The following is a 23,453-nucleotide window of genomic DNA, read 5'->3' on the forward strand; positions in this document are numbered from 1 at the left end:
TTCGATATGGCATCTATCAGATTTCTCTTTCACTCCTAACACTTGTCCATAGTTATGGAGCTTTAAGTTTAATAACTATTGATGTCAACATTGAACCGTTTTCAATAATATACTTCCTCTCGCAAAATGAAGCGTAAGACACTTAAACGTTTGTCCTTTTGTGCCACGTACAAAGGAAAGGAGTGTGCGTAAGTTGCCGAAGCCTCCTCACAGGTGCTGCAACTCTCTTACAGTTTCTGTTCGTCCAAGCAGCCTGCTTGAGGTATACGATGCGTCGTAACAGAAATTTGTTTCCATTTGCTACATCAACAGAATTCAAACAATTTTACGGTATTAATATTTCACGAGAAGGACGCACATCAAGCGGCAAGTTTCTCATTTCTCGTTTAAAATAACATAGAGAAATGCCGTTCAATAGCTGTTAAAACAATGTTGCATGGAACATCGATCTGAGAATGAAATTCGCTTCAGAAATTTCGAAATTTCCGGCTAAAATATACCAAGATAATCGCCGGGAAGCTGCGAGACCTAGAGCGATCTGGCAACACTGCAACGCCACAGTCCCAACGCGACATCTTTAAAAAGCGGTTTGGAGCAAGGTGCATTAAGTACTGATGAACAACATCCGCGATTATTGTGCTATGGAGCGAGTTTTTTAGACAGGTATTTAAAGATGGAGATGCATTTCATGTACTAATTTAAAGCAGTGTGAAGAAGCAACAGTCTATCAGCTCGGTTAATCGGGACGAAGTGGGCGTCTGAGATTTGGTAAGAATTTCGAATGTTTTGATCGAGGTACGAGACTTTTCTCTTGCACATTGCAGCGATTTGCCGAGGCAGCTGATGTCACAAACAAGTCAGATTTTTGCATTTTCAGGCAGACTGCGAATGACACGATTTCTTATTCGTAGAAAGCGTCGTAATTTAAAGATGCGAACTGGTTAGCGTAGCTTAAGCTTAGAGGACCCCCGCTAGCCAGTTCTAGCGTATTTTTACCGTGCGTATTTTATGCCAGCCCTTTTGATGGATGCTATGAAAGAATCCCAACGGAGCCGCAGTTCGAGTGGTGGAATAAAAAAAAGTCATAAAAACTAAATGTCAAGTTAACTTAAGACCTTTGAAAGGGTTTACAGGATATGTAGGCTACACTATAGGTTAGCTTGGGTTACATTTCGAAAGGAGGCAGCTTTTGCATGAAAAACCATTTTGGGTTTTACATGCAAAAATGGCTAGGATATGATAGGGGCCCTTAAAGAACCTAATAATACCAACTTATCATAACCTAGGGATGTTTACTGGTTACATTTTTTTCATATTAGCTATGGAGTGGGGTGGCGGCCGGTATTGTCATGCCCTTTAAGACGTAATTTGATTAATTATTTTTCTCTGTTATTAAGCATTTGCGAAGGTTATGTATTGAGAAGAAATTTTGTGTTTGGATGTGATTTGGCCCAAGAAAAATATAAATTAAAAAGTGGGAGTGGCTGGGGTCTTCCGAAAAATAACCATTTTCATTACCAAAAACAAGGGTTATGGTTAGCTTGCCAATTTCTATTCCTATGCAAATACAGATCATCGCCGCCCCTTATTTAGGAGTATCAGTTGGTGTAAGCTGGAATGGGTAACTGAACCTTGGTATTGAATTAGACTGGATAACTGTTGGCTATTTGGATCGAGTCTGTTGATACCCTCATTCAGCTACCAGCACCGAGGATGTTTTGGCCACCATAAAGTAAGGAGTTAGCTTTACCATGCAGGAATAGCTTAGTTTGAATAACAGGTATGACGGATGTGAGCAAGTGTATAGGCAGTGGCACTCCACTTAGGTGAGTCCCCACCGTTACATCTCTTAGGCTGTGTGGTAGGATCTGCAGCTGGCAGGATGGTATTAGGATAAAACTGAAGACAGAGCAGATGCGTAGTAGGGAGACAGAGGTAGGTGTGAGAAATCCCACTGTGAAAACTGGTCAAACCTAATCTTTCCTACAATGCAGTGTCCTGACCTAACCAGACCGTACCTTCCTAACCTAACTTAGGGCACCATGTTCTGACTTGGGGGTGGGGGGGGGCGGCGTTCGCTTCGCTCCTCCTGGACCCCCTCAAGTAACGCTGTCTCCCTACTTGGCATACTTCCCTGGAAGATAACTACTGCGTCCTCTAGTTCAGTAACTATCAGCTGATGTGCAAAATGGGTGCTGTGTATGGTACGAGGCCCTTGGGGATGAACATTAAAACGTAAACAAAACTGTAAATATCATAAAGATTGATAATCAAATTCTATACAATCTTAGTTGTTCCTACAGGAAAAAACCGTTGCCTTTTATGTAGTTGTATCCCTCATTGCAAGCTGAAATGGTATTTGAACTTATTAATAACAAGGTTGGTTAACCCTATTGCTGCACGGCACTGATCCAAGTTATCAAAAGGTTTCGTCCATGGTGTGGGACTGGTCTCCTCAGTCCTCATTCTTTTGGTTCTAGTTAGGCAGCTTGTAATAGATGATGCATTTTCCTCATCAATTTAAGGAACTTTTGTCTGTATTCTAGCAACAAATGGCAACATTTGATTTCCAACTTCCAGGATAATCTCAGGATAGGAGTAAACCTTCATAGCTTTGACAAGGTTTTCCTTAGAATCATCCAACATGGTCCTAGTGGCTGTCCAGAAGGGCAGTTTGGCAGTTTCTGCAAGCAGGAGATTACCTACATTAGGCGAGAGTCACTTGTTGGTCTTTTAAAAATTATAATGTTTTCTCTGTGTTACGTTTACCAGCCTTTGCCCCATGCTCCACAGTCCCCCCACCCTTGTCAGTCGTAGTCAGTTATATCAATGTTTGACAACATTCATAGTAATAATACAAATTTTCTTATCAAAATTGGTTATTTTTGTACTTAACATTCATTGTACCCACCCAGCTTCCCCACAATTCAGTGAGCACAGAACTAACTGAGGCTTGGAAAAGAGCTGCTCTGTTCTTACCTACGAGAAGGAAGAAAGTAAACAAAAATAGAAGATAAACTTTTTTCTCAAAACTGCTGAGCAAGTGTGTGGCACGAAACTTATAGTTTTATGAATGTTAAGTAAGTATAAAAAACCAGTTTTAATATGGAAATTGGTATTTTTTGGAATCATTTTACCTTTGCTAAAGTGTGTAAAATTGCTCAACTTACTTTTGATTAACCCATTATACAGTATCTGACTCTTCTTGTGGATCACCAGCTTGGGTGCTATGATGTAAGATCTGCCGAGGACTTCCTTTCTTGTATGCTAAGTTTTTTCTTCTGTGCAGAACTTGAAGACTAGTAGGTGCTCTAGAAATTTCTGAGACATTCAGGAGTCAGTGGCACAAAGTACTTTTGGGCATACTTTTGCCTAATACAGTACTTGTAGCTTTTTCTAAAGGTGGTCTGCGTACACAAAAACTTACGCTGATTTTAAAACACAGGTGCATGATAATTGTGTAAAAGATAGGCTGATGTTCATGGTGACCATAAATTTTTTTTTCAGTATGAATCCTGTATTTCAAATTGATTTGTAAATTCCATTTTCATTTCAGCACCAACATGAGTAAAGATAAGGCGTGTGATTTTTGTGGAATTGGAGCACACAGAGAACTAGAACTTGGGGCATTGCACTCTTTAGCTGGTATCACTGTCCATTGTTTTTGCCTGGTAAGTACATTACTTTTTTTTTTAGAATACCTTATATAACGTAAGCAGTAGGCTCCGACTACGGGTAAATCTTAAGAGCTATTCATACAATATGAAACAGAACAGTGTGTATAGGGATTTAGTTTACCTTGTATAGAACTTTGGTATGGTTTAACATACAGTGGGTTTTAGGGTACTTAGAATGAATTCCAACAATGTTTTACAAATTAGTAGCAGTTTCATTAATTATTACCAAACATACATTTCTTACATTGTTCAAGAATTCTGGCTGTTTGGCCCCATAGATAAGGCTTGATTGTGCCTGACTTGCATTCTTATTGTTTGTGAATTGGAACTTGAATGGCAGATACAAGGATGTTGGTCAGGCAAATTTTTGTTGAAATTTAAAAAAATGAAATCTAAAGAAAAAAAATGTAAGGTGATGTTAGAGTTGCAAGAAGGTGATACCTATAAGACAAAATATTTATTTTATTTTGCAGCATTAGACATAAAAGTATGAAGCAAATACTAACAAGGTGAGTCAAAATATAGTGCTTCAAAATTGGGGAAAAAAAAGTTTCATGGAAAATTAATTAAAAAAAAAAACTTATCAATAGAATTGCTTGAAATTCACTGTGAATAGTGTTTGTTGTGGTGATAATAATTTGTGAAAGTCACAAGCTGAAATTCCAATTTTTACTGGTCATGAGAAAAAAAAACTGGTCTATCTCCTCATTAAGGGAGCTTCCACAAAATAAAAAAAAGAATAGTTGTGGATATACTACATAGGCAGAAATTGGTTTCTGAAACTGTATCAGCTGAAGCAATATTTGCCTCTTTCTTTAGCTCTCCTGATCTATCTTACATAGGCATGCATGCCTGTATTGTGGTTATTTCTTAGTTTAATAGCAACCATTTGATTCTGCTGAGGTGACCAAGTTGTATCCACCCCACATACATTAATGCTCTGTGCCAGCATTCATTTTGCAGTTTAACCAGACCACTGAGTCTCAATTCTAGATCCATAGGAGTGGCTTAGAGGGGAGGGACTTAGGGCTAGCAACCTCATCCAAGAGATAATGTGCAACAGGTCTCAGAAATCTGATAAGTGGAATGTATCAAAATAAGACATGCCCATCAGTTTCTTTAATGTACTTCCATGCAAGTTAGATGTGTTTCCCTTAAGTTCTCCAATATTATAATATTTTTTAGATAAAAAGTTGCAATGCAGGTTTAATCAAGAGGACATTTTGGAAGTGAAGAATAATTTTCTGTTCCATTGGAAGCAAACGATAAATGGATTAAATTTAGCTTAAGCGATAGATAACAGCTCCTTTATGAATTGGGGGAGAAAATTTAACAATATATAGTTTAAAGACTCACCCACAGCTGAATATTGTAGTGAATTCATGCCAATAATTTCTTTGGTTCATATATATTTGTAAACATGTGAATTATTTGAGATAAATGACTCCATTTCTTACCCCATATTTGACATGAGGTGACTATTTGATTTTGTGTGTGGTATGCAAAACCTTTCACAGATGCAACCAACATGCTTGAAAAATTATTAAAAGGCTCTCTAATAGCAAAGTACCTCATGAATAGAATATTTTTGCCACAGATGCAGCCTTGCAACAAACAGTGTCTAGAATGAAATTTTCTTTCTTTTCAGTTTTTTTCCAGTGGATTAGGTCAAAATGGAGAGGAGGAGGAAGGAATTTTGGGATTTCTGATTCCTGATATTAAGAGAGAACTGGCAAGGGGCAAAAAATTAGTAAGTAATTTTATATGTTTTATTGCTTTTCCTTTGCAGGTTTCCCTCATGTTTTATTGAGCTACAGTATATTAGCAAATTGAAAGGATGCATTGTGAAGATGTAGACGTAGACTGGTTGTTAATTCTAACAGGAACTGCACAAGACAGAAAAGAGTGGTGAGATCTCATTTCACTGTTAAACATCATGAGGGGAAAACTAACATGAAATGATGATAATCATCCAACATTAATTTATATTCCATCTGACATCCATTTGTATTCCTTCTCAGAATTGCTGTAAAAAAGTAGTTTAATGGTGCTTAAAAGTTGTTTGAAGTTGCTGTGTGTGTCAGTGGCACTTACAAAAAAAACTGATATATTATTCTGGCTTTTAGGCAGTAAAATAAGATGCAATTGTTACTGCCATAATCGGTAATGTCTGGGGGATTAGCAATGCAATTAGCAATAATCAAAGATGCTTATTTCATATAAGAACACTTCTGCATAGTGAAAGTTATCCAGCTGCTTGGTTATGAAAGGAGCACAACAGGAGGGGTACTCCTTTTGAGATCTGTGGGTATTTGTGGATTATTTGAATATTACCACCAGCACAAGCAAAAAGCTTAAGGACTGATACACCACTGGCATTAATAATAGGCATTAAGGTAACCATGTCTTTTGATTCCTTGTCACTGTCAGCCTCTTTTTCTTCTTTTGAAATACATACCTTGCTCAATATTTTTGCCAGTAAGTTGCAGGTATGTGACAAGGAAAGAATTAGTTACATATTTAGATAACCACCATCTGTAATAATCATTTTCTTCAGTTGCCACGTGAACATCTCTCCAGGTTCGTTATCAGCTGAAGATTCTCTCTAGTAACCTTTATGCTTGAAAGCTGTCCTGTGAAAAACCCATAACTGCCTTTGAATTCCACTTTTCATTGTACTTTCACTACCAATGTCTAATAGTTTCTGTTTCTTTCAAGTAAAAGGTACCTCCGTTCGTATTCACTTTCTTCCATCTTACTTTTCACCCTCTCCTAACAGTTGATTCATAGTGCAACTGCAAGGTTTTCTTCCTGTTACACCTTTCAAACCTTTATGCTGTCAGTTTACATTTCAGTGCCAATTGACCCCATAGCTCCCAGTGCTAGGCCTTTAGCCTAAATTCTATACTCTTTTCTATTCTATTTTATTCTATTCTCTGTTAAGAGGACTGACACCATATTTTGTGCACCTATCACTTCTCACAAACAATAATCTATATTGTATCCATTTGTGGGTGCTAAATAATAAGGCCACTGTGCTACCAGCAGAATGAATAGAAATACTGTAGTTTTCATGAGTCTTTTTCAGCCTGTAGATTGTACAAATGTGAATGCAAATAATTTCAGCATTTGCACTCTTTTTTTTTTTCTCTCTCTCTCTCTTTCTCTCACTCACCATGATCAAGACAGACAAGTCCAGTTTTATGCCAAGCCATATGAGTTATTTAAGGTTTTTCTGATACCTAGAACACATTTTGCTAACAAGCACAGATTCATACAGACAATCCAAGTTTGTGGTAGCTCAGTGCTTAGTGTAGTTTCAGGGGAAGGAGCTTGGCTTCAGGAGAGTGCAGTATTTATAGTGGATTACTGCTCAACAAATTTGAACAATATGTTCATTTGCCTTTCTCTCATAAAAACAGAAATGATCTTGGGATCTTTTTCAGTTAGCAAAAGGAAGTTTTTTTTTTTTTTTTTTTTTTTTTTTTTTTTTTTTTTTTAGTAAAGTATCTTGAAAAGGGCATTGATAATGATGGTTAGATTCGAACCATTGCCAGAAGTCAAGGTTAGTCTTCTTGCCCTTTCAGTCGGGTGTGAGATGTGTCAAGAACAAAGTTTTGAAACTTACCAAGTATGATATGAAATAAAGTCATATTCCCACCTGAGAAGCATCCCTCAGTTTCTTGGAAGTGCAAGATTCTTTCTTTATAGTATTTTTTTTTACAAGGAATTACTATTGAAAATGATTATGTTACAGCATCATCTAAATGACAAGAGACACAAATGTACAGTTGCTGTCTTGTCTTTAAAGTTTATTGTAAAAAAATCTTTTATGTATTAGTGATTGTCTTGTCTTTTCAGCCATGTACATTTTGTGGAAAGAAGGGTGCGACAATTGGTTGCAGTGAGAAGAAATGCCGTCGAAGCTATCATTATGCCTGTGGGTTGAAACATAATTGTCAGTATAGATTCTCAGGAGACTTCAGGTTTGTAACTCTTCAGTCTTTAAAAGGAATAAGATTAAGCCTTTCAAAAATTTTGTTATTTTTGGTGACTAAAAGTACTATAGATACCCTTCAAAATATATTGCCATAAAATGTGTATAACAAATTAAGTTAAGTCTTCCAGTGACCCTTCACTTACAATAGCCTGACTTATGGTCGGTGACGTGCTGTGTTAAAAACAATCATTAAGGTGGAAGGATATGTCGACAAACAGATTTTTACCCTTATTGAGTGCTGTCTCTACTGGAAGCACAGGCATTGCATGACTTATATTTCCATTGAGAGAAGAAGCACTTGGACTTAAGCCTCAAAAGACATGTAACTGCTTTTTTTGGGATTAATATGGCTGGCTGTAAATTAAACTTGGTTGCTTTTTATCATTCCTTAAACCCAAGAGCATTTCTCTGAAAACTAACTTCCTTTGTCAGGCCTAGGAATGAAATAATTAATCCTCATATATAGATGATTATAAAATTCATTACTAAATAAAATGTGGTATTGATTTTATCACATTACTTCATAAAAAAAAAGAGAAAGGGTTAAATAGCTGAAACAGAAGATCAGCACAGTAATAACACACATGCTGGTTCAGTCATGGTGACGTAATGAAACACACCATACCAGGAATTTCTATATAGAACTTGAAGTATACAATGATTGCATTCTGTAGCATTTTCTTACATCACAAGATTCTTTTAAGGAGCTTTCATGGATGAAATTATAATGCTACTCAGAATTATATCAAGAATTAGAACTGTTCTGAATTATAACTTCAGTCACAACATTCAGATTGGAATCAGGATTCACCAATCTTGGGGGTTGTAATGCACCTCATGGCAACTCTGAGATGATGCAATTTAACAAGCCTTACCCAAGCATTCACACATATTTTGTACTTCACTTATGATGTGACCCTCTGATATTAGCTTGAAAATTAGGTACCAGAAAACTCTCTCTCTCTCTCTCTCTCTCTCTCTCTCTCTCTCTCTCTCTCTCTCTCTCTCTCTCTCTCTCTCTCTCTCTCTCTCTCTCTCTCTCTCTCTGAGCGTATATTTTAAGCTTGTTTAAGTTATTTTACATCAGTGGTGTTATGTAGCTGTATGGTGTACAAATATTAGCTCTTAATATTGTTCCATCCTGTTGAGAAAACAAGTGAAAACTGGTATTCAGAATTTTGGGTGGAGGTGGATGTTTCCACAGTAGTATTAGTGCATGCATTTTAAGTGAGTTACATAGTTGTGTAATTAACTCATTCTCACTCCCCATCTGAGAAGATACAAGTATTCTGCCTTTCTCTTATCTTCCTTTCATTGTTTCTGTCACTCTTAGTATCAGTACAAAAGTATTATTTAGTGCAATAATTAAATTGAAAGATTCATAATCAACATTTGTTTAAACATGTTCAATATCATGAGAAAACCAAGCACACTAAGCTCTCCCACTGTTTTTTAAGCATTTATTTTGTCAGTTTTTTATGTTTCCAATAAAAAATCTGATCATTCATCGTAAGGTATTAGTAGTGGTACAAATAAAAGGAAATACCATGGAAATGAAAAAAGCTGATATCTTAAAGCACAAAAAATTTTCATATCCCACAGGAAGAGAAAATAGGAATACTACTGAGGATTGCTGGTGCAAATCGTTTCCTCAAAATTTATATAATGTAATATGTGGCAAAAGCATTTCAGTCCCAGAAAATGTGGTCACACGCTTCTCAGCCAGTAAGAATAGAAATAAAGCAAACGGTGCATTGTTCTTTTACACTGGTAGTTGGAACCAGCCAGTTTGCCTGTAAATTAGGTGCGCTTATTGGGTTAAGATAAGTTTGTTGGACTGGTATTACTTTATTTTGGTTTTAATAATTTTAAAAGCTTTTTAAATTAGAGAAATACAGTTTTCTTTCTGTTGTTGCAGATCGCACTGCCAAAAGCACCGAACATACCAACAAGGGATAGCCATAGGTCAGAAAGTGGAATGTCCTATATGTATGGATGAACTAATTGCTGATCCTAAGAAAGCTGTTTGGTCTCCTTGCTGCAACAGAAAGTGGTTTCATAAAATATGTGTACAGGTAAGTATTTTCATTTAATCACAAACCCATTACTTTTAAGTAGCTAGAATTGTTTGTTGCTTGAATTCCCAGACATCTTAAAATCATAGAAGAAAATGTAAGAACAGCTGGGCCTGCCAGGATGACTGATGCCTGTAGGGTTCTTTAGGTCTTATTAGTTAATTGAATCATTGTTTGTTGACTAATTAACAGGAATTTCAGACACTTGGAACCTTTGAGGATTAATGTGTGTGTATGTGTGGTTTCTGTGTCCCTTAATATTTCAGTTACTCTAAATTATTTTTAATTTCCATTTTGACAAGAAAGTTAGGTTTTCAGTGAACCTTAACCCCCATAGGGGGGATAGTGGCATCAGTGCACCTCACGTGGTGCACTGTAGGCATTACTTAAGGTTCTTTGCACCGTCCCTTCGTCCCCTAGCTGCAACCCCTTTCATTTCTTGTACTGTACCTCCGTTCATATTCTCTTTCTTCCATCTTACTTTCCACCCTCTCCTAGCAATTGTTTTGTAGTGTATGTGAGGTTTTCCTGCTGTTGCACCTTTCAAACCTTTTCACTCTCAATTTTCCTTTCAGCACTGGATGACCTCAGGTCCCAGTGCTTGCACTCATTTTATAAAAGGAAGCTCTTTGGGCATGTGATAAATTAAATATGAGATATTTCATAGCTTTATTGGGATATAACAGAGGTAAAATAGCAAGTCTTTGTATGATATGCTGGCAGACTAAGGGCTGGCCTGTACCTTTGAAGTTGTACTCAATATGTATCAGAAAAATATCAGATATTCAAGATAAGATAGATATTAGAAATGGTTGTTATAACTTCTACAAAAAGTTGTAATTATGTATTATCTATAAAGCTAATTGTATACAGTGCTATTTAATTTTTCTTTTCAGCAACTGGCTGTGAGTGCGGGATACTTTTTTAAATGCCCGTTGTGCAATGATAAAGAAGTATTTGTGGAAGAAATGCAAAATTTTGGTGTTTATGTCCCAGAAAAGTAAGTATAAAAATTGGAATATGTTGCGAGATGAAAGAAGGTTGTACATGTATCTTTACTGTAAAACTAGAGGTGATCATTATTCTTCGTAAATAGCCCTAATCAAGATTCATTGTATTATTTTAAAGTACAGTACAGGATTTTCCCTGAAATAGTTTTTGATTATTTGAGAATTAAAATTTCCTCTGAACTATTTGCAAGGTCTGAACTTACACCTGTCTGTACTATTTATGGAAAAATTATTCACATACTGTGGACATCATCAGCAAAATCCAGTGGTATATACTGTATAGAAACATACTACATAAAACACAAAGGTTCACATCCCTGTAGGGGGGTTAATGCTGTTAGTGAACCTCACACAGTGCACTGAAGACATTACTTAAGGTTCTTTGCAGCATCCCATCAGCCCTTAGTAGCAACCCTTTTCATTCCTTTTACTACCTCTTTTCATACTCTTCTTGTGTCTTACTTTCCACCCTCTCCTAATGATTGTTTCATAGGGCAGCTGCAAGGTGTTCCTCCTGTTACATCTTTAAAACTTGCTTTACCCTCAATTTCCCTTTCAGGGCTGAATGACCTCATAGGTCCCAGTGCTTGGCCTCTGGTCTAAACTTTATAAAGTATTCCATTCCATTCCATAAAGGTTCACACAATGCAATATATATTGACGGCTCAGAATTTTTGTTAAGACAGGATTTTCTGCCTTATCACGTATAACAAATTAGTTTGCATTACATAGCAGAATTTATAATATTCCATAACCAGAGGAACTGTAGAAGTTTGGCAAAAACATCCTCATAAAAATTCGCTTATGCAACACATTAAGTTGTTATTCCACAAATCATATGAAGTTAGTGCAAATTTTGATCCTTGCTGAGATAGCAGCCAAAGCTGCAGATATTAAGACCAGAGCAGAAGTATGAGTAATGAATCTAATAGCCGGATAAAACAGATCAACCTTCTGTTGGATTGTCGTTTTCTTGACACCAAAAAGTACATCATACTAAGTAATTGTAATTCATTAAGTTGCCCCCATGGTACCTGCTCACGTAGGTCACTACCAAGCCTCATTACTTAGTGGAAGAGGCAGATCCACAAACTATCCATGGAGGTTAGTTGCCACTTTGTAAGAAACCTGACCTTATATCAAATTCCACCTTTTAACCAACCTGCATTTGTCCCTGGTGCTTAAGGAAAAAGTGACACTGATTACTGAGTGAGTTGGTAGGTTCGCAACCCCTTCCTCACTTGCTGCTAGATAACTGCCTTGTTACCGAGCTTCAGCAACCAGACCTGAAGGTATTTCCATATACAAGACACTTTTATTGTATGGGTGAGAGACATTATTGTAACTGTTATGTTCTTAAGTACTGCAGTGGTAATCAGACACACCAGCAGCTGTAATTGCCGTTTAACCTGTTGTGTTGGTATTTTGTATGGAGGGTTCAGCATTTAGAACATGTTAAAATAAAAGAAATTAGAGGAAAATGAGATGTTATTTTATAGATATTTTATAGACATATTTCAGCTTGAAGTGAATTAATGACTGGTTTAGAACTGTGATTCAGATGACTAGTGCCTACACTGTACTTAGAATTGTAACATTGTTAAAACATGATTATCATCTTAATTCACAGAGATGCCAGCTGGGAACTTGAGCCAAATGCATACAGTGAGTTGGAACGTCCGGTACGTTGTGATGCACCTAAATGCTTGTGCCCAGATGGCAGAAAGAGGGATGACATTGGAACGTAAGTTTGTTAGGAAAATCACTTTCATAAGGCTGTAAGTGCTGTTTTTATTTTCTTACAAATACATACCCTTCTGTTTTACAGACATTTCAGGATGTTAATGCAGTAAATAGAAAATCATTGCCAGGGAAATTCCACAGTGATTACATTGTGTGTTAATGAGATCTATTTAGGGGAATTTCTCGCTTACTAAATGGTAGCACCGTGGTCATGCTGGTATTATCCAGGATGTTTACAGAATCAACAAAGCTGGGGCATTGAACACCAGCTAAATCAGTCTTTCCTACTGCATAATTACTTAATATACTGAGCTTAGTTGAATAATGTAGCTGATAGAAATAAATTGAAGCAGATTAAACCAATCATAGATTATGGTATCTCTGTGAAAGTCATTGAAATTATTATCCTAATTGATAATACTTGTTTAATCCTTGTATACAGGTTGAAAAATGCACTACAGTCTTGGTAGTAAAATATATTAAAATCATGTGTATAGGTTACATTGGCCCATGTTGATTTATAAAGAAGCAGATTTAAACACTGGACTTACATGTTGTAAGTGTGATCCTTATCCACCTGTTGTGCGTACTTTGTTGTTGTTTAATGACCTAGAATCCTAGATGTTGAGGAAGTTGTGCTGACCTAATAATATGCAAACAAGATTGACCCTGGTCGATTAACCAAATTCAGACATAAAGGATGTATATCCAGCCTGTTGTTATAAAAGCATTGTCCAAGTAGGATGAGCAGTCATCGGATGCCAAGAGATGTTAACCATAGTCTATGGATGTCATGCAACTCCGTAATAAATTTTTCAGTAACCTTGGTCACCAGGTGGTCACTTCAACTTTTAAGCAGAGGTGTATGTTACTCATAACCTTTTCTGTCAACTAGACAGAAGACCCGGGGGGGCGGGGTGGCCTGCGTATGAGTGATAGCCTACGCTTGAATGAAAATATAATTTTATTTTGTAAAACATTGAAATTTATTGTTTTCCTTCCTTGCAGGAGATGGGAGATTCTGCTCTGTTCACTGTGTGGTGCCAGTGGTATTCACATTACCTGTGGGAAGCTTCGATTTACTTGTACAGAGTGGACCTGCCCCACTTGTATAGAAATGTTAGAGGAAAGTGAGAAGAGAGCAAGGCAAGAAGTTCGTGAGAGAAGACTTACTGAAAGAAACAAAAGAGTAGGAACTGAAATAAGTGAAGATGAGACAGATGCAAAACGCATTGCATCATGCAGCGCAGAAGTAGTATCTGAAACCCCCTCGAATGTGGATGTGGAAGAAGTCGGTAAGGACTTTAGTACACCTGATAAAAGTTGTTACTTGACAAAGACTGAATCAAAAGAGGAAAGTTTTAACATTTTCAGTCAAACTGGAAATGCAGAAACATCAGAACTTTGTTCCTCCACTGATTCTGAAGAAGAAATTGATGTGGATTTGGGGGAATACCAGGTTCCTCCCCATACTATAATTAGAGAGCTTGAGGAAAATGGGGAGGAACTATCCAAAACACTTAAAAAGCTAAAAAATTATGCTGTAAGAGCTCAAGAAAGAATGACTGAGCTTCGATTAACTGAAGCAGAAATTGTGAAAATGGTCAGGGAATCTTCATTTCACAAAGATTTCACAATAGATAAAGCAACAGTAATGACATTTTTTAGGTGTAGTTTACCATTGGACAAAATGGTTCAGATGTCAAAGATTATCCGAGCAATTTATTCAGTGAGAGAAGCAATGATTCTTACAGCTCAGTCATCTAAGATAAAGCCTCGTCGCTTCACACGAAGGGCACGTCGTAAAATGAAGCCTTGTCCAAATACACCAAACATAAAAGTTACATTGTGCAGATCACTTCTTTCTAAAGCCTTATGCCAATGTGGAAGTGGTTGCCAGACGAGATCAACTGGGGAAAGTTTTTGCGAAAAGACATGTGACACGGATATGTCACAGGATGTCAGCAAGCACAATGAAGAGGTAGAAGCATTCAGTTCCCCAATTAGTAACAAGTCATGGAATTCTTTACTTGATTCACCAAACTCTGAACTGAAACTGAGTCTTACATTATCCCCTGACGAGAAGACACCTGCTTACCTGAAACATATGAGGTCAACAAGTTCTTTTGAAGTGACACCACCAGCTATTAGACTGAGTAGTAGATTGGACAAAGAAAATGATATTGAAGAACTTTCCAGCATAAAAGAAGAATTTGTAAGTATGTTTTACTGTACTTTGTCAGTATGCATTTATACAGTGAAAAATAAAAAGTGTTGTCAGAATGCATAACATGTAGGTAAATTTTTGTATTTTATTTGTTCTGACGGAAATACGAACCTAAGTTTTAATAAATGAAGTTTCATGTGCCACCCTTCCACTACCACTGGCTAACAATAAAAACAAAATCCTATCGGGTTGGCCTGTGCCCCCACGGGACCTCAGGTGGAAAAACTCATTCACTGTGTTCTTAGCCATGATAGCACCTGGTTGTTCATTGTGTGCTCACCCATTTTTGCTGATTCTCACAGGGGAGGAGTTAGGCCACCTTAGGTTGCACCCTGTAGAATTTTGTATTTATTGTTAGTCAGTGACAGCTGAAGCATGCCTTGTGTGTGAAACTCCATTTATGAAATCATAGGTTTGTATGGTAGGAAAAATACAAATTTTTTTTTTTTGTTTTTGTTTATTGTCAGTTTGCAGCCCACAGTGTATAAGTGTTGGGCAAGAATGTATTTAAAACTATTTTTTTCTGAATCTTTAACATTTTCAGTTTATCCAGTCTTTAAATTTTGAGAGAGTTTTTAGAAAGTGAATAATAACTGATATAAGAACAGATCTGCTTGCCCAGCCCTAGGGAAGTTAAGAATGTAAACTCAGCAGTCTAATTAAACTATTTAAATTATTTCTGGGCTTGACCTGTGTCACCCAGTGAAATGGTTCCAATAGCACACATTTCTAGGTATAAATATTGCTAAATATACCAGAGAAAAAGCTATCCATAATGCCAGGGTTACTACCCCTGGATCGATCACCACAATGGTGTCGGTATGCACTAAGGGGTGAGTGGTAGCCACTATCACAGATGCTTTGCCCAACAGATCTCTCCATTCTCAAAGCCCCCAACATGGGAGAGCCGTTCTACCTACTACCTTCCGTTTGCTGCCACCTACTACTCGCGCCCGCCATCTTCATTCCAAAACTTAGCACAACACGTGAACACCATGTCTTTTTTCTTTTGGTGTTTTCAATCGAATTACGGCTTTAATCATGTCATCCCATGAGGATATCACACCATCTAAGTTGAGTACTATATCTGATTGGTTTTTAAACACGAGAGGCACAGTATTTATGAACTGTATGCAATATATGTTTACCAGGTGCACAGCCGAACGTAGGCTATGCTTGCCTTTGTTGCGTTTTCGACCTTCAGTCTCCGCAATTAGCAGAACGAAATTCTGCTAGATACCATCCAATTACTCCATTTCGGTTTTGGAGCATATTTTGGAGAATTTACCACGTCGCTGATGTAGAGGCAATGGAACCTTTGTGTCATGGCTTGAGCCAGGCTCAGTTATTTCTGATCATAGAATTTGAGTCTTTTTATTAGTTTCCTTTCCTCCACCAGTGAGTTGGTGCCTTCTCGATGGTGTTATTATTTTTATCATGATTATAGCTTATGTGTATAATGGATTAGTTTATGTGAGTGATTCGGCGTCAGAGGAAGGCCACCTTGGTACCTAAAGTTACCTACGAATGATTTTCGGGTTCCTTCTCTGCCACTGAATCATTTATGTTTATATATAATCTTTAGGCTAACCCACATCATGGGTGGTTAACATCATATTATATTTTAATTTGTTCTGGTAACAAGGATGGTTTTAAAAGGTAGTTACTAGCCTAGCCTACCTGACCAGACCGTGATACGGTTTTGGAGGGTTAGGCTAGGCATGACATGCGCCTTTACACGATGCTCAGGCTACCTAGCTCACCTGACCAGGCCGCTTCACGGTTTTGGAGGGTGAAGTTAGGCTAGTGAGAGAGTTCCTCATTCTCACTTAGCCCACCTGACCAGGCCGTTAGGTTTTGGAGGGTGAGGTTAGGCTAGTGAGAGAGTTCCTCATTCACACTTAGCCCACCTGACCAGGCCGTTAGGTTTTGGAGGATGAGGTTGGGATAGTGAGAGGGCTCCTCAATTCATACTTAGCCACCTGACGGTTTTGGAGGGTGAGGCTAGGTTAGTACGTAGGTTCTTCTCTCCCCTCACCTGTAGCGCTCAATCCTAGCCTTCCTGACCAGGCCAAAGTTTTGGTTTTGGAGGGTGGGCTAGGAACAAAGAGGTTTAACCTCCTGCTTTTTCGTGTATATAGCCTAGTCCTTCTTTACCTGAACGATTAGAATCTGGCGACGTTGCCTGTGCGACATCCTCGTAAGAGGAAAGCCGATCGCTTGCGCTCGGCACCTCCGCATAGGAGGTTGCATTCGGCTTCTCGGAGGGTGCATCCACCTGACCGGTTGCCGTTCCGCCGGGTTTCCGCCACTCATCTCCCTTTCCCTTTCCAGGCCAGACTAGTTCGGGCGATGTCTCGTTAGCTCGCTACTAATTACTTATAGTAGTTAGTAGCTGGAGCGTCAAACACTGTCCCGTGAAAGCAAATAGGAGTTACGATACGATAGAATTAGTTGTTTTAAAGGTACTTTATGTACAACGCCTGCTTGAGGCGGCGGAGTCTCCGCCGGACTAGTCGGGTTTCTCGTATGTTATTGTCCAGTTAACCACTCCGGTGGGTATGGTTTCCAGCATATTTTACGGTTTCCATTATTTGGTTACTGCCTTGGGTGATTCGAGAGATGAGCTGTATGTGAACACTCTATTTCGCCGATTCCATAATTGCGTGACACAACGAAATTTCAGTGACAAGGTCTGGGATGGAGCTGGAGCAGAGGGCCTCCTCCACCAGTCAGATTCCATCAACCTCCATCCAAAGACTTACTGGACTTTGCAAAAGACCTTCTGCAAAAGAAGGCAATAAAAAAAGTCAGACACTTGAAATTTCAAGGCCGTCTGTTCAGTGTCCCAAAGAAAGACTCAGTCACAATATGAATTTTGATGACCTTAAAAAGTATACGGGCTGGAAATCACCAACAGTATTTAAATGCCACTATCTTAAGTCCCTAGGGGCTCTTAAATATTCCACTGTAGCTGCAGGAAGTATTGTTCCTCCTGGTCCAGCTCAAGACTAGTATATTTAACTCTTGTTTATCCTTATTGTAATGTAATTCTTGATTAAATTACCTATTGGTATATTCTCTCGCCTACCTGCCTCGCTTGCTTGCCCTGCTTTCTAGCCTTTTAGGTCAGGTCTGCTTCACAGCCTGACTCCTGCCTGTAACATTGATATCCTGTTTTTAAGACATAATCTGTTTAGCATTAAGTATCTTGGTGTTGGTTATTTGGTATTTCTAGACTATGTGCCTGATAGTTTTTTAATTATATTTTGAACTTTATAATTTGGGGTTATTAAAACTCCGTATTGTTCTCTTAGTTTTATTTAGCTCCATTAAGGTAATCTTTTAGATGGTACCACCAAGCTATTGTATGGCTGATTCTCTGTTACTATTTCACTGGGTGACACAGGTCAAGCCCAGAAAAGGGATTTTGACAATGGAAAAATCTATTTCTGGGGGAAGACCTGTGTCACCCAGTGACCCATCCCTATACTTCCTTTCCCACCCGGATAGCATACCAAGCTTGGAGGGTGCTAATTTTGGGATGAAGATGGCGGGCGCGAGTGGTAGGTGGCAGCAAACGGAAGGTAGTAGGTAGAACGGCTCTCCCATGTTGGGGGCTTTGAGAATGGAGAGATCTGTTGGGCAAAGCGTCTGTGATAGTGGCTACCACTCACCCCTTAGTACATACCGACACCATTGTGGTGATAGATCCAGGGGTAGTAACCCTGGCATTATGGATAGCTTTTTCTCCGGTATATTTAGCAATATTTATACCTAGAAATGTGTGCTATTGGAACCATTTCACTGGGTGACAAAGGTCTTCCCCAGAAATAGATTTTTCCGCTGTCAAAATCCCTTTATTATTCATAATGGTTTTTATATTTCAACCAGCTCACCAAGCTCAAAGCTGTTTTGTTACAGGGCTAGCCTGTAAATGTTTGATGCTGACTTTTAAGTGTAAATTATTGAATGTCCATACCTGAGGAGTTTGTTATAATGTGCAGAGTAGATTTAATACAATGTTTTATAACAAAACATTGATTATATTGTGCCTTTATATTGTGCAGAAAAAATCCCTGTCACACCAACTTATACCATTGAAGATGCTTTGCTTCACTCATTTTTCTTGTGATATTGAGGGAAAGGGATGAGGGAACTCTTAAATTAACTGCTGGATTTGTACTGAGAAGCACATTTTGTATGAACACCATTTATTCATTATAGCCCATTAATCATATGTTGCCTGAATAGAAATTTAGGAGGGAAAATGAAGAGATCTCAAAGATTGAGGCTGTTAGGACTGAACAACAGTAGATGTGAAAATAGCAGTAGATGTGAAAATAGCAAGGTGGAGATGCATAGGAAGGCCAGGAAATCTTGGTCAAAATAGATTAAGACAGACTTGATTGAAATTCAAGCAGACATGGAAATTTCCACAAGAAGTGGGTGGGCAGTGGGAGAAAACCCTAAGACTGACATCCACAGTGTTTTGAATAAAAACTTGGTCCCATAGGTCTGATGAAGTAATATGAGGAAGAATGAGATGACTGCTGCAGTTCCATGTCCACGCCCTCAAAGAAGGCAAATTCATTGCATCAAGACTGCTAATGTGAGGAAAAATCTTTTGCAGAAAGCATTGCCATGCTTAGTCCCTGTTGTAGAATGAGCACTGGGTGATGAAAAAGCCTGGGCTGATGAATGGGCATTAAATTCAGACCCCTATTTCTGAGTGCAGGAAGGCCCCTTTAGAATGAAAGAGCACAAATCCAAGTTAGAACCTTCATAAACCAAGACCTAATATACTTCACCCAAGGCCAATCTTGAAAATTAATATACTGGAACAAGCAAGTGGCAGAAGGACTTCATTCATTGACGACAGGATCAGAGAACTAGCATGTTAATGTATGGAGAAAGCACCTCCTAACCCAAGGAAGGCAGTACGGTACATGAAAACCAAATAGGGAAACTATTCTAGATGCCAGAGTAAATCAACTAACAACCAGGAGGCCCACCAAGATCTAGTGACTGGAGTATGAAATCTGATGAAGGCCATGGAGGTCCCTGATGCATTTAATCTTGAGTAATGAGACCCCAAAATATCTAAGGCAACAAAGTCAAAGGACCCCTCATAGAAGTTACAGTTCCCAGTGCACTGCCAGCACATCGAGCAGATTTGGCCCTGACCACTGTGTGCTCATGGAGAAGGAGAAAAGGTAGCATTGCTGACCACACCTTATTTATAAGGCAGTCACTGCCCAATGTAGTCTACCCATGACTCGAGGAAGCTGAAGCACCCATGGACTTGCTTCTGGCCATAACCTCATGAACCCAGCACTCATCAGGTGGGCTTTTTGTCCTAAATTCGAGGTGATCAAATCATGGGTTTGTCATCATTTCAAGTTGTTTCTTTATTAATGCACTTAGCCTTGCCCTTCTCTTTCTCAACTCTACTGATAAATCTATGGTTGATTCTCAAAAATATATATTTAATTAATGAAAAGATAGAAAATTCAAAGGTGTTTTTATCTTTGGAGATTGGCATTTCTTTACATTTGTTGTTATGACAGTACCCTTTGCTCTCCATACTTGCCAACTTCTGGAATTGGCAGCTATTGATTTGAAATTTTTTTTTCTTTCATTTTCAGATAGTGTTAAATAGTATGCATATTTTAAGTGTTAAACAGTATGCATATTTTAGAAGATGTTTTGATTACCTTCCTCCATAGTGTTAAACAGTATGCATATTTTAAGTGTTAAACAGTGTGCGTATTTTAGAAGATATTTTGATTGCCTTCCTCCAGTGCATAAGTTTGCAGAAGTATATTTTTAACAGACTACTGCAAACTGTGGCAAGTTTTTCTTCTTACTCAACTTTCTTAATGATACTAGATTAGAGAATTTATGATTGCTGTTTACAAAACTAAAATTATTTTACCCTGGACACTACAATTTCTGATCCTGGAATTTCAGTGTTGTCCCCTTAACTATACCTCTTTTCTGATCTTTATACATTCTGTGTCATGATATCATTATCTTTATGCATTATACAGTATGTTATGATATGAAACTATTTTGTAAATATTTTCAGGAAATGTATCCTGTGACTGGAAAACGTCCTCTTGAGGAAAGTATTACATCCTACCAAGATAACATCAAGGCTAGTGAGAGTAGCTCTTTTTGTGCTGGTACCTCATCACAGCCATTTCAGGATGGCAGTGGATTAGAATCGCTACAGGTGGTGCCTCTGGCCTCTGGTACCCCGTCTCTTACGAATATTAGGAGTAGACCAAATGGATCCAAAACGAAAAAGAAATTGAGTTTAGACTATAAGACTCCAAAAAGAGAGTCGTTGAATTCAGAACAAGCTGTGAGGAGGGAAGAAAAGACCGACAATTCTTCTGTTGTTGCTTTCGACGAGCCCAACTCTGGTGCAGCATGCAAGAAAAAGAAGTTGCACTCACATGATAGTCACAAGTATGTACAAAAGACACTGATCTCTTATTTTGCAAAGTCATTCGATAGTGAAATAAAATGTGATAGTTCATTATAGCATAGGTATGACATCCAGTGGTGATTCATTGTGGTGTGGTCTCAAGACCAGAGATTTAAATTGGAACTGTAGACAGAGGTAGGGTGGAAGGGGTGTTTGATATGTTCCCGCTAGAAGGTTAAGCATTTTATTAACTTCAAACTTTATCTTTTGAAAATTATTTCAATTTAATTGAAGATGAAATTTGCATTTAGTGTTTTAGTGCCTGTTTTTTCATTGCAAATGTTTGAACTTGACTTTGGATCTTTTATATTGGGTTTTTTCTTTACAACCCATTTGAACTACGAGCTTTATGTAGGTCAACATTATCCTAGGAGTGAGATAAAAAAAAAAAAGCTGAATTTTGAATCATAAGTAGTTATAGCCGAGTTTAGATCATTGGGTACTGGGAAAAAATGTTGATTACCATCTTTTCATGTAAAAATTAAGGCTATGAATTATTTTGGTTACCATTTTATTAAGTTTAGTATAACTTTCATGTACAGTATAATGAGAAACTCCATTGTCAAAAGGAAAATTTAAAAATGTATTCAGGACTAATTATTTTCCCATTGCAAGAATGATGAAATCAATTAAATGAGCTTTAAAAACAAGGATTTACATTCTCATTACCATTGAAGTACTGTATACATGTCTACACTGTTTATAACAGCTGTTTTATGCAATAATTTGGTAATTAAACAATTGGAACTTTTATTCTAGAAACCTTTGAACATCTTGACAAATTTCATCTTAAATATCATGATTAGTTTTCAGATTATTAAGTTGAGGTTAGTATCATGTTATTGGTATAGGAGAATGAGAGCATAAAGAAATTTTAATAGCCTTAGGATCAGTATATTGTAAACAAGAGAAATATGTGTTTTCACTTGAACATATGTCTGATAAATTCCAAGTAAGATTTTATTCTCAGCATCATAGAAAAGGTGTGCATATTGCAGGTGGCGTACAGTGGACTGATTATACTATGGCAGGTACATAAGGTTATAATGGAACTGAAAAATTCGCATTGTCGCATTGCAGATTCCTTATGCAATTCCCATTTTTTGGTATGAATAAACAGGCTTCATTGCCAGCTGTATAATGATATAGCACATACAGTTATGCAGTGTACAGTACTTTGCTAGTTGTAGTACACACAAATATTACTGATTTATATAGTGTATTACAGAATTTATAACACTGTACAGCAAAACTTTGATAATCCAACCCTGATTAATCTGATTATGGCCTTACGTGTCTCTCACTGGGATTACCAGGTTTTTCATAGATTATTATTGGAAGACTTTTGAAAATAAAGGGAAGTTTCAATATGAAGGATTCATTTTAATGCTGTTTTATTTAACAAAGTAAATACCTAAGACAGTTAGGAAGCACTAATATAGTATTTTAGTAAAAAACATTTCACAGTACCTTTTAGGTAGAAATCTGAAGTAAAAGGTTATTGAAATAAATTCATCTCATTCCTCTCTGTTCTCGAATTTCGTGTAGAATAGTACAGTATTTGGTAAGATATAAAAAACAGAAAACACCAATGACCTGCAGAGAAAGACTAGAAAAACTTCGCAAGCTCGTTGTGCTTTTACTGCTGTATTTTAAATAGAGTAAATTTCGATGTAATTAAATTTATGTGCATTGCAATGTTCTGTTACATGGTAAACTTATTTGTGAATAGGACAAGCTCACATTCAGACAATTGAAAGTTCAGTGCATTACGTACATAATGCAATTATGTTGACATTTATAATGGCTATCAAGACAGGTAATTACAGTATATCCTGTATGCTGAAGCAGTTGGCTGTGCAAACGCTGATCCAAACACATTTGGAGATACACATGACCAGGTTAAGCCTCTCTGTCTTCTGCTTTCCGTAAAGATTTATTATGTATCTTAATTTTTGTTTTATAAAGATTACAAATTTTAAATATTGAGAGAGTCATTTTCTTAGACAGGATGAGAAGATAAACATATGCCCTTACAAATATCCTACATATAGTGTTTTCATAGCATACAAATTTAAGCTGTGATAATATTGTAATACATTAGTAGCAAAATTAGCAGCTAGTGATTATAATAATAATAATTGATGATGATTTACCAATTACTGGCTGCTAAGTATCAATGTCAGAAGTAAATTCTTATTTCAGGCATCTTGCTCAATTATTAA

At 37.4% G+C, this 23,453-nt stretch overlaps 1 protein-coding gene across 1 annotated transcript; it reads left to right on the forward strand.

The window, feature by feature from the left end:
• The first annotated feature begins 540 nt into the window (after nucleotides 1-540).
• Nucleotides 541-22,615, forward strand: LOC136846681 (uncharacterized). The gene is made up of 9 exons (XM_067117688.1): nucleotides 541-663; nucleotides 3,557-3,671; nucleotides 5,326-5,427; nucleotides 7,539-7,663; nucleotides 9,596-9,752; nucleotides 10,649-10,752; nucleotides 12,393-12,506; nucleotides 13,514-14,720; nucleotides 20,824-22,615. The coding sequence occupies exons 2-9, from the start codon at nucleotides 3,564-3,566 to the stop codon at nucleotides 21,283-21,285; spliced, it is 2,379 nt and encodes a 792-aa protein (XP_066973789.1). The 5' UTR covers nucleotides 541-663; nucleotides 3,557-3,563; the 3' UTR covers nucleotides 21,286-22,615.
• Nucleotides 22,616-23,453: the final 838 nt, after the last annotated feature.

The sequence above is a fragment of the Macrobrachium rosenbergii genome, chromosome 15, assembly GCF_040412425.1.
Source record: "Macrobrachium rosenbergii isolate ZJJX-2024 chromosome 15, ASM4041242v1, whole genome shotgun sequence".
In the NCBI taxonomy this organism is placed as follows: Eukaryota; Metazoa; Arthropoda; class Malacostraca; order Decapoda; family Palaemonidae; genus Macrobrachium; species Macrobrachium rosenbergii.

Bases quoted from the DNA above. Each gene is read 5' to 3' on its own strand.
- LOC136846681 (XM_067117688.1), top strand. From the start codon at position 3,564: ATGAGTAAAGATAAGGCGTGTGATTTTTGTGGAATTGGAGCACACAGA. The intron at 7,664-9,595 runs GTTTGTAACTCT...CTGTTGTTGCAG, and splicing joins AGATTCTCAGGAGACTTCAG to ATCGCACTGCCAAAAGCACC. The intron at 14,721-20,823 runs GTAAGTATGTTT...AAATATTTTCAG, and splicing joins CCAGCATAAAAGAAGAATTT to GAAATGTATCCTGTGACTGG.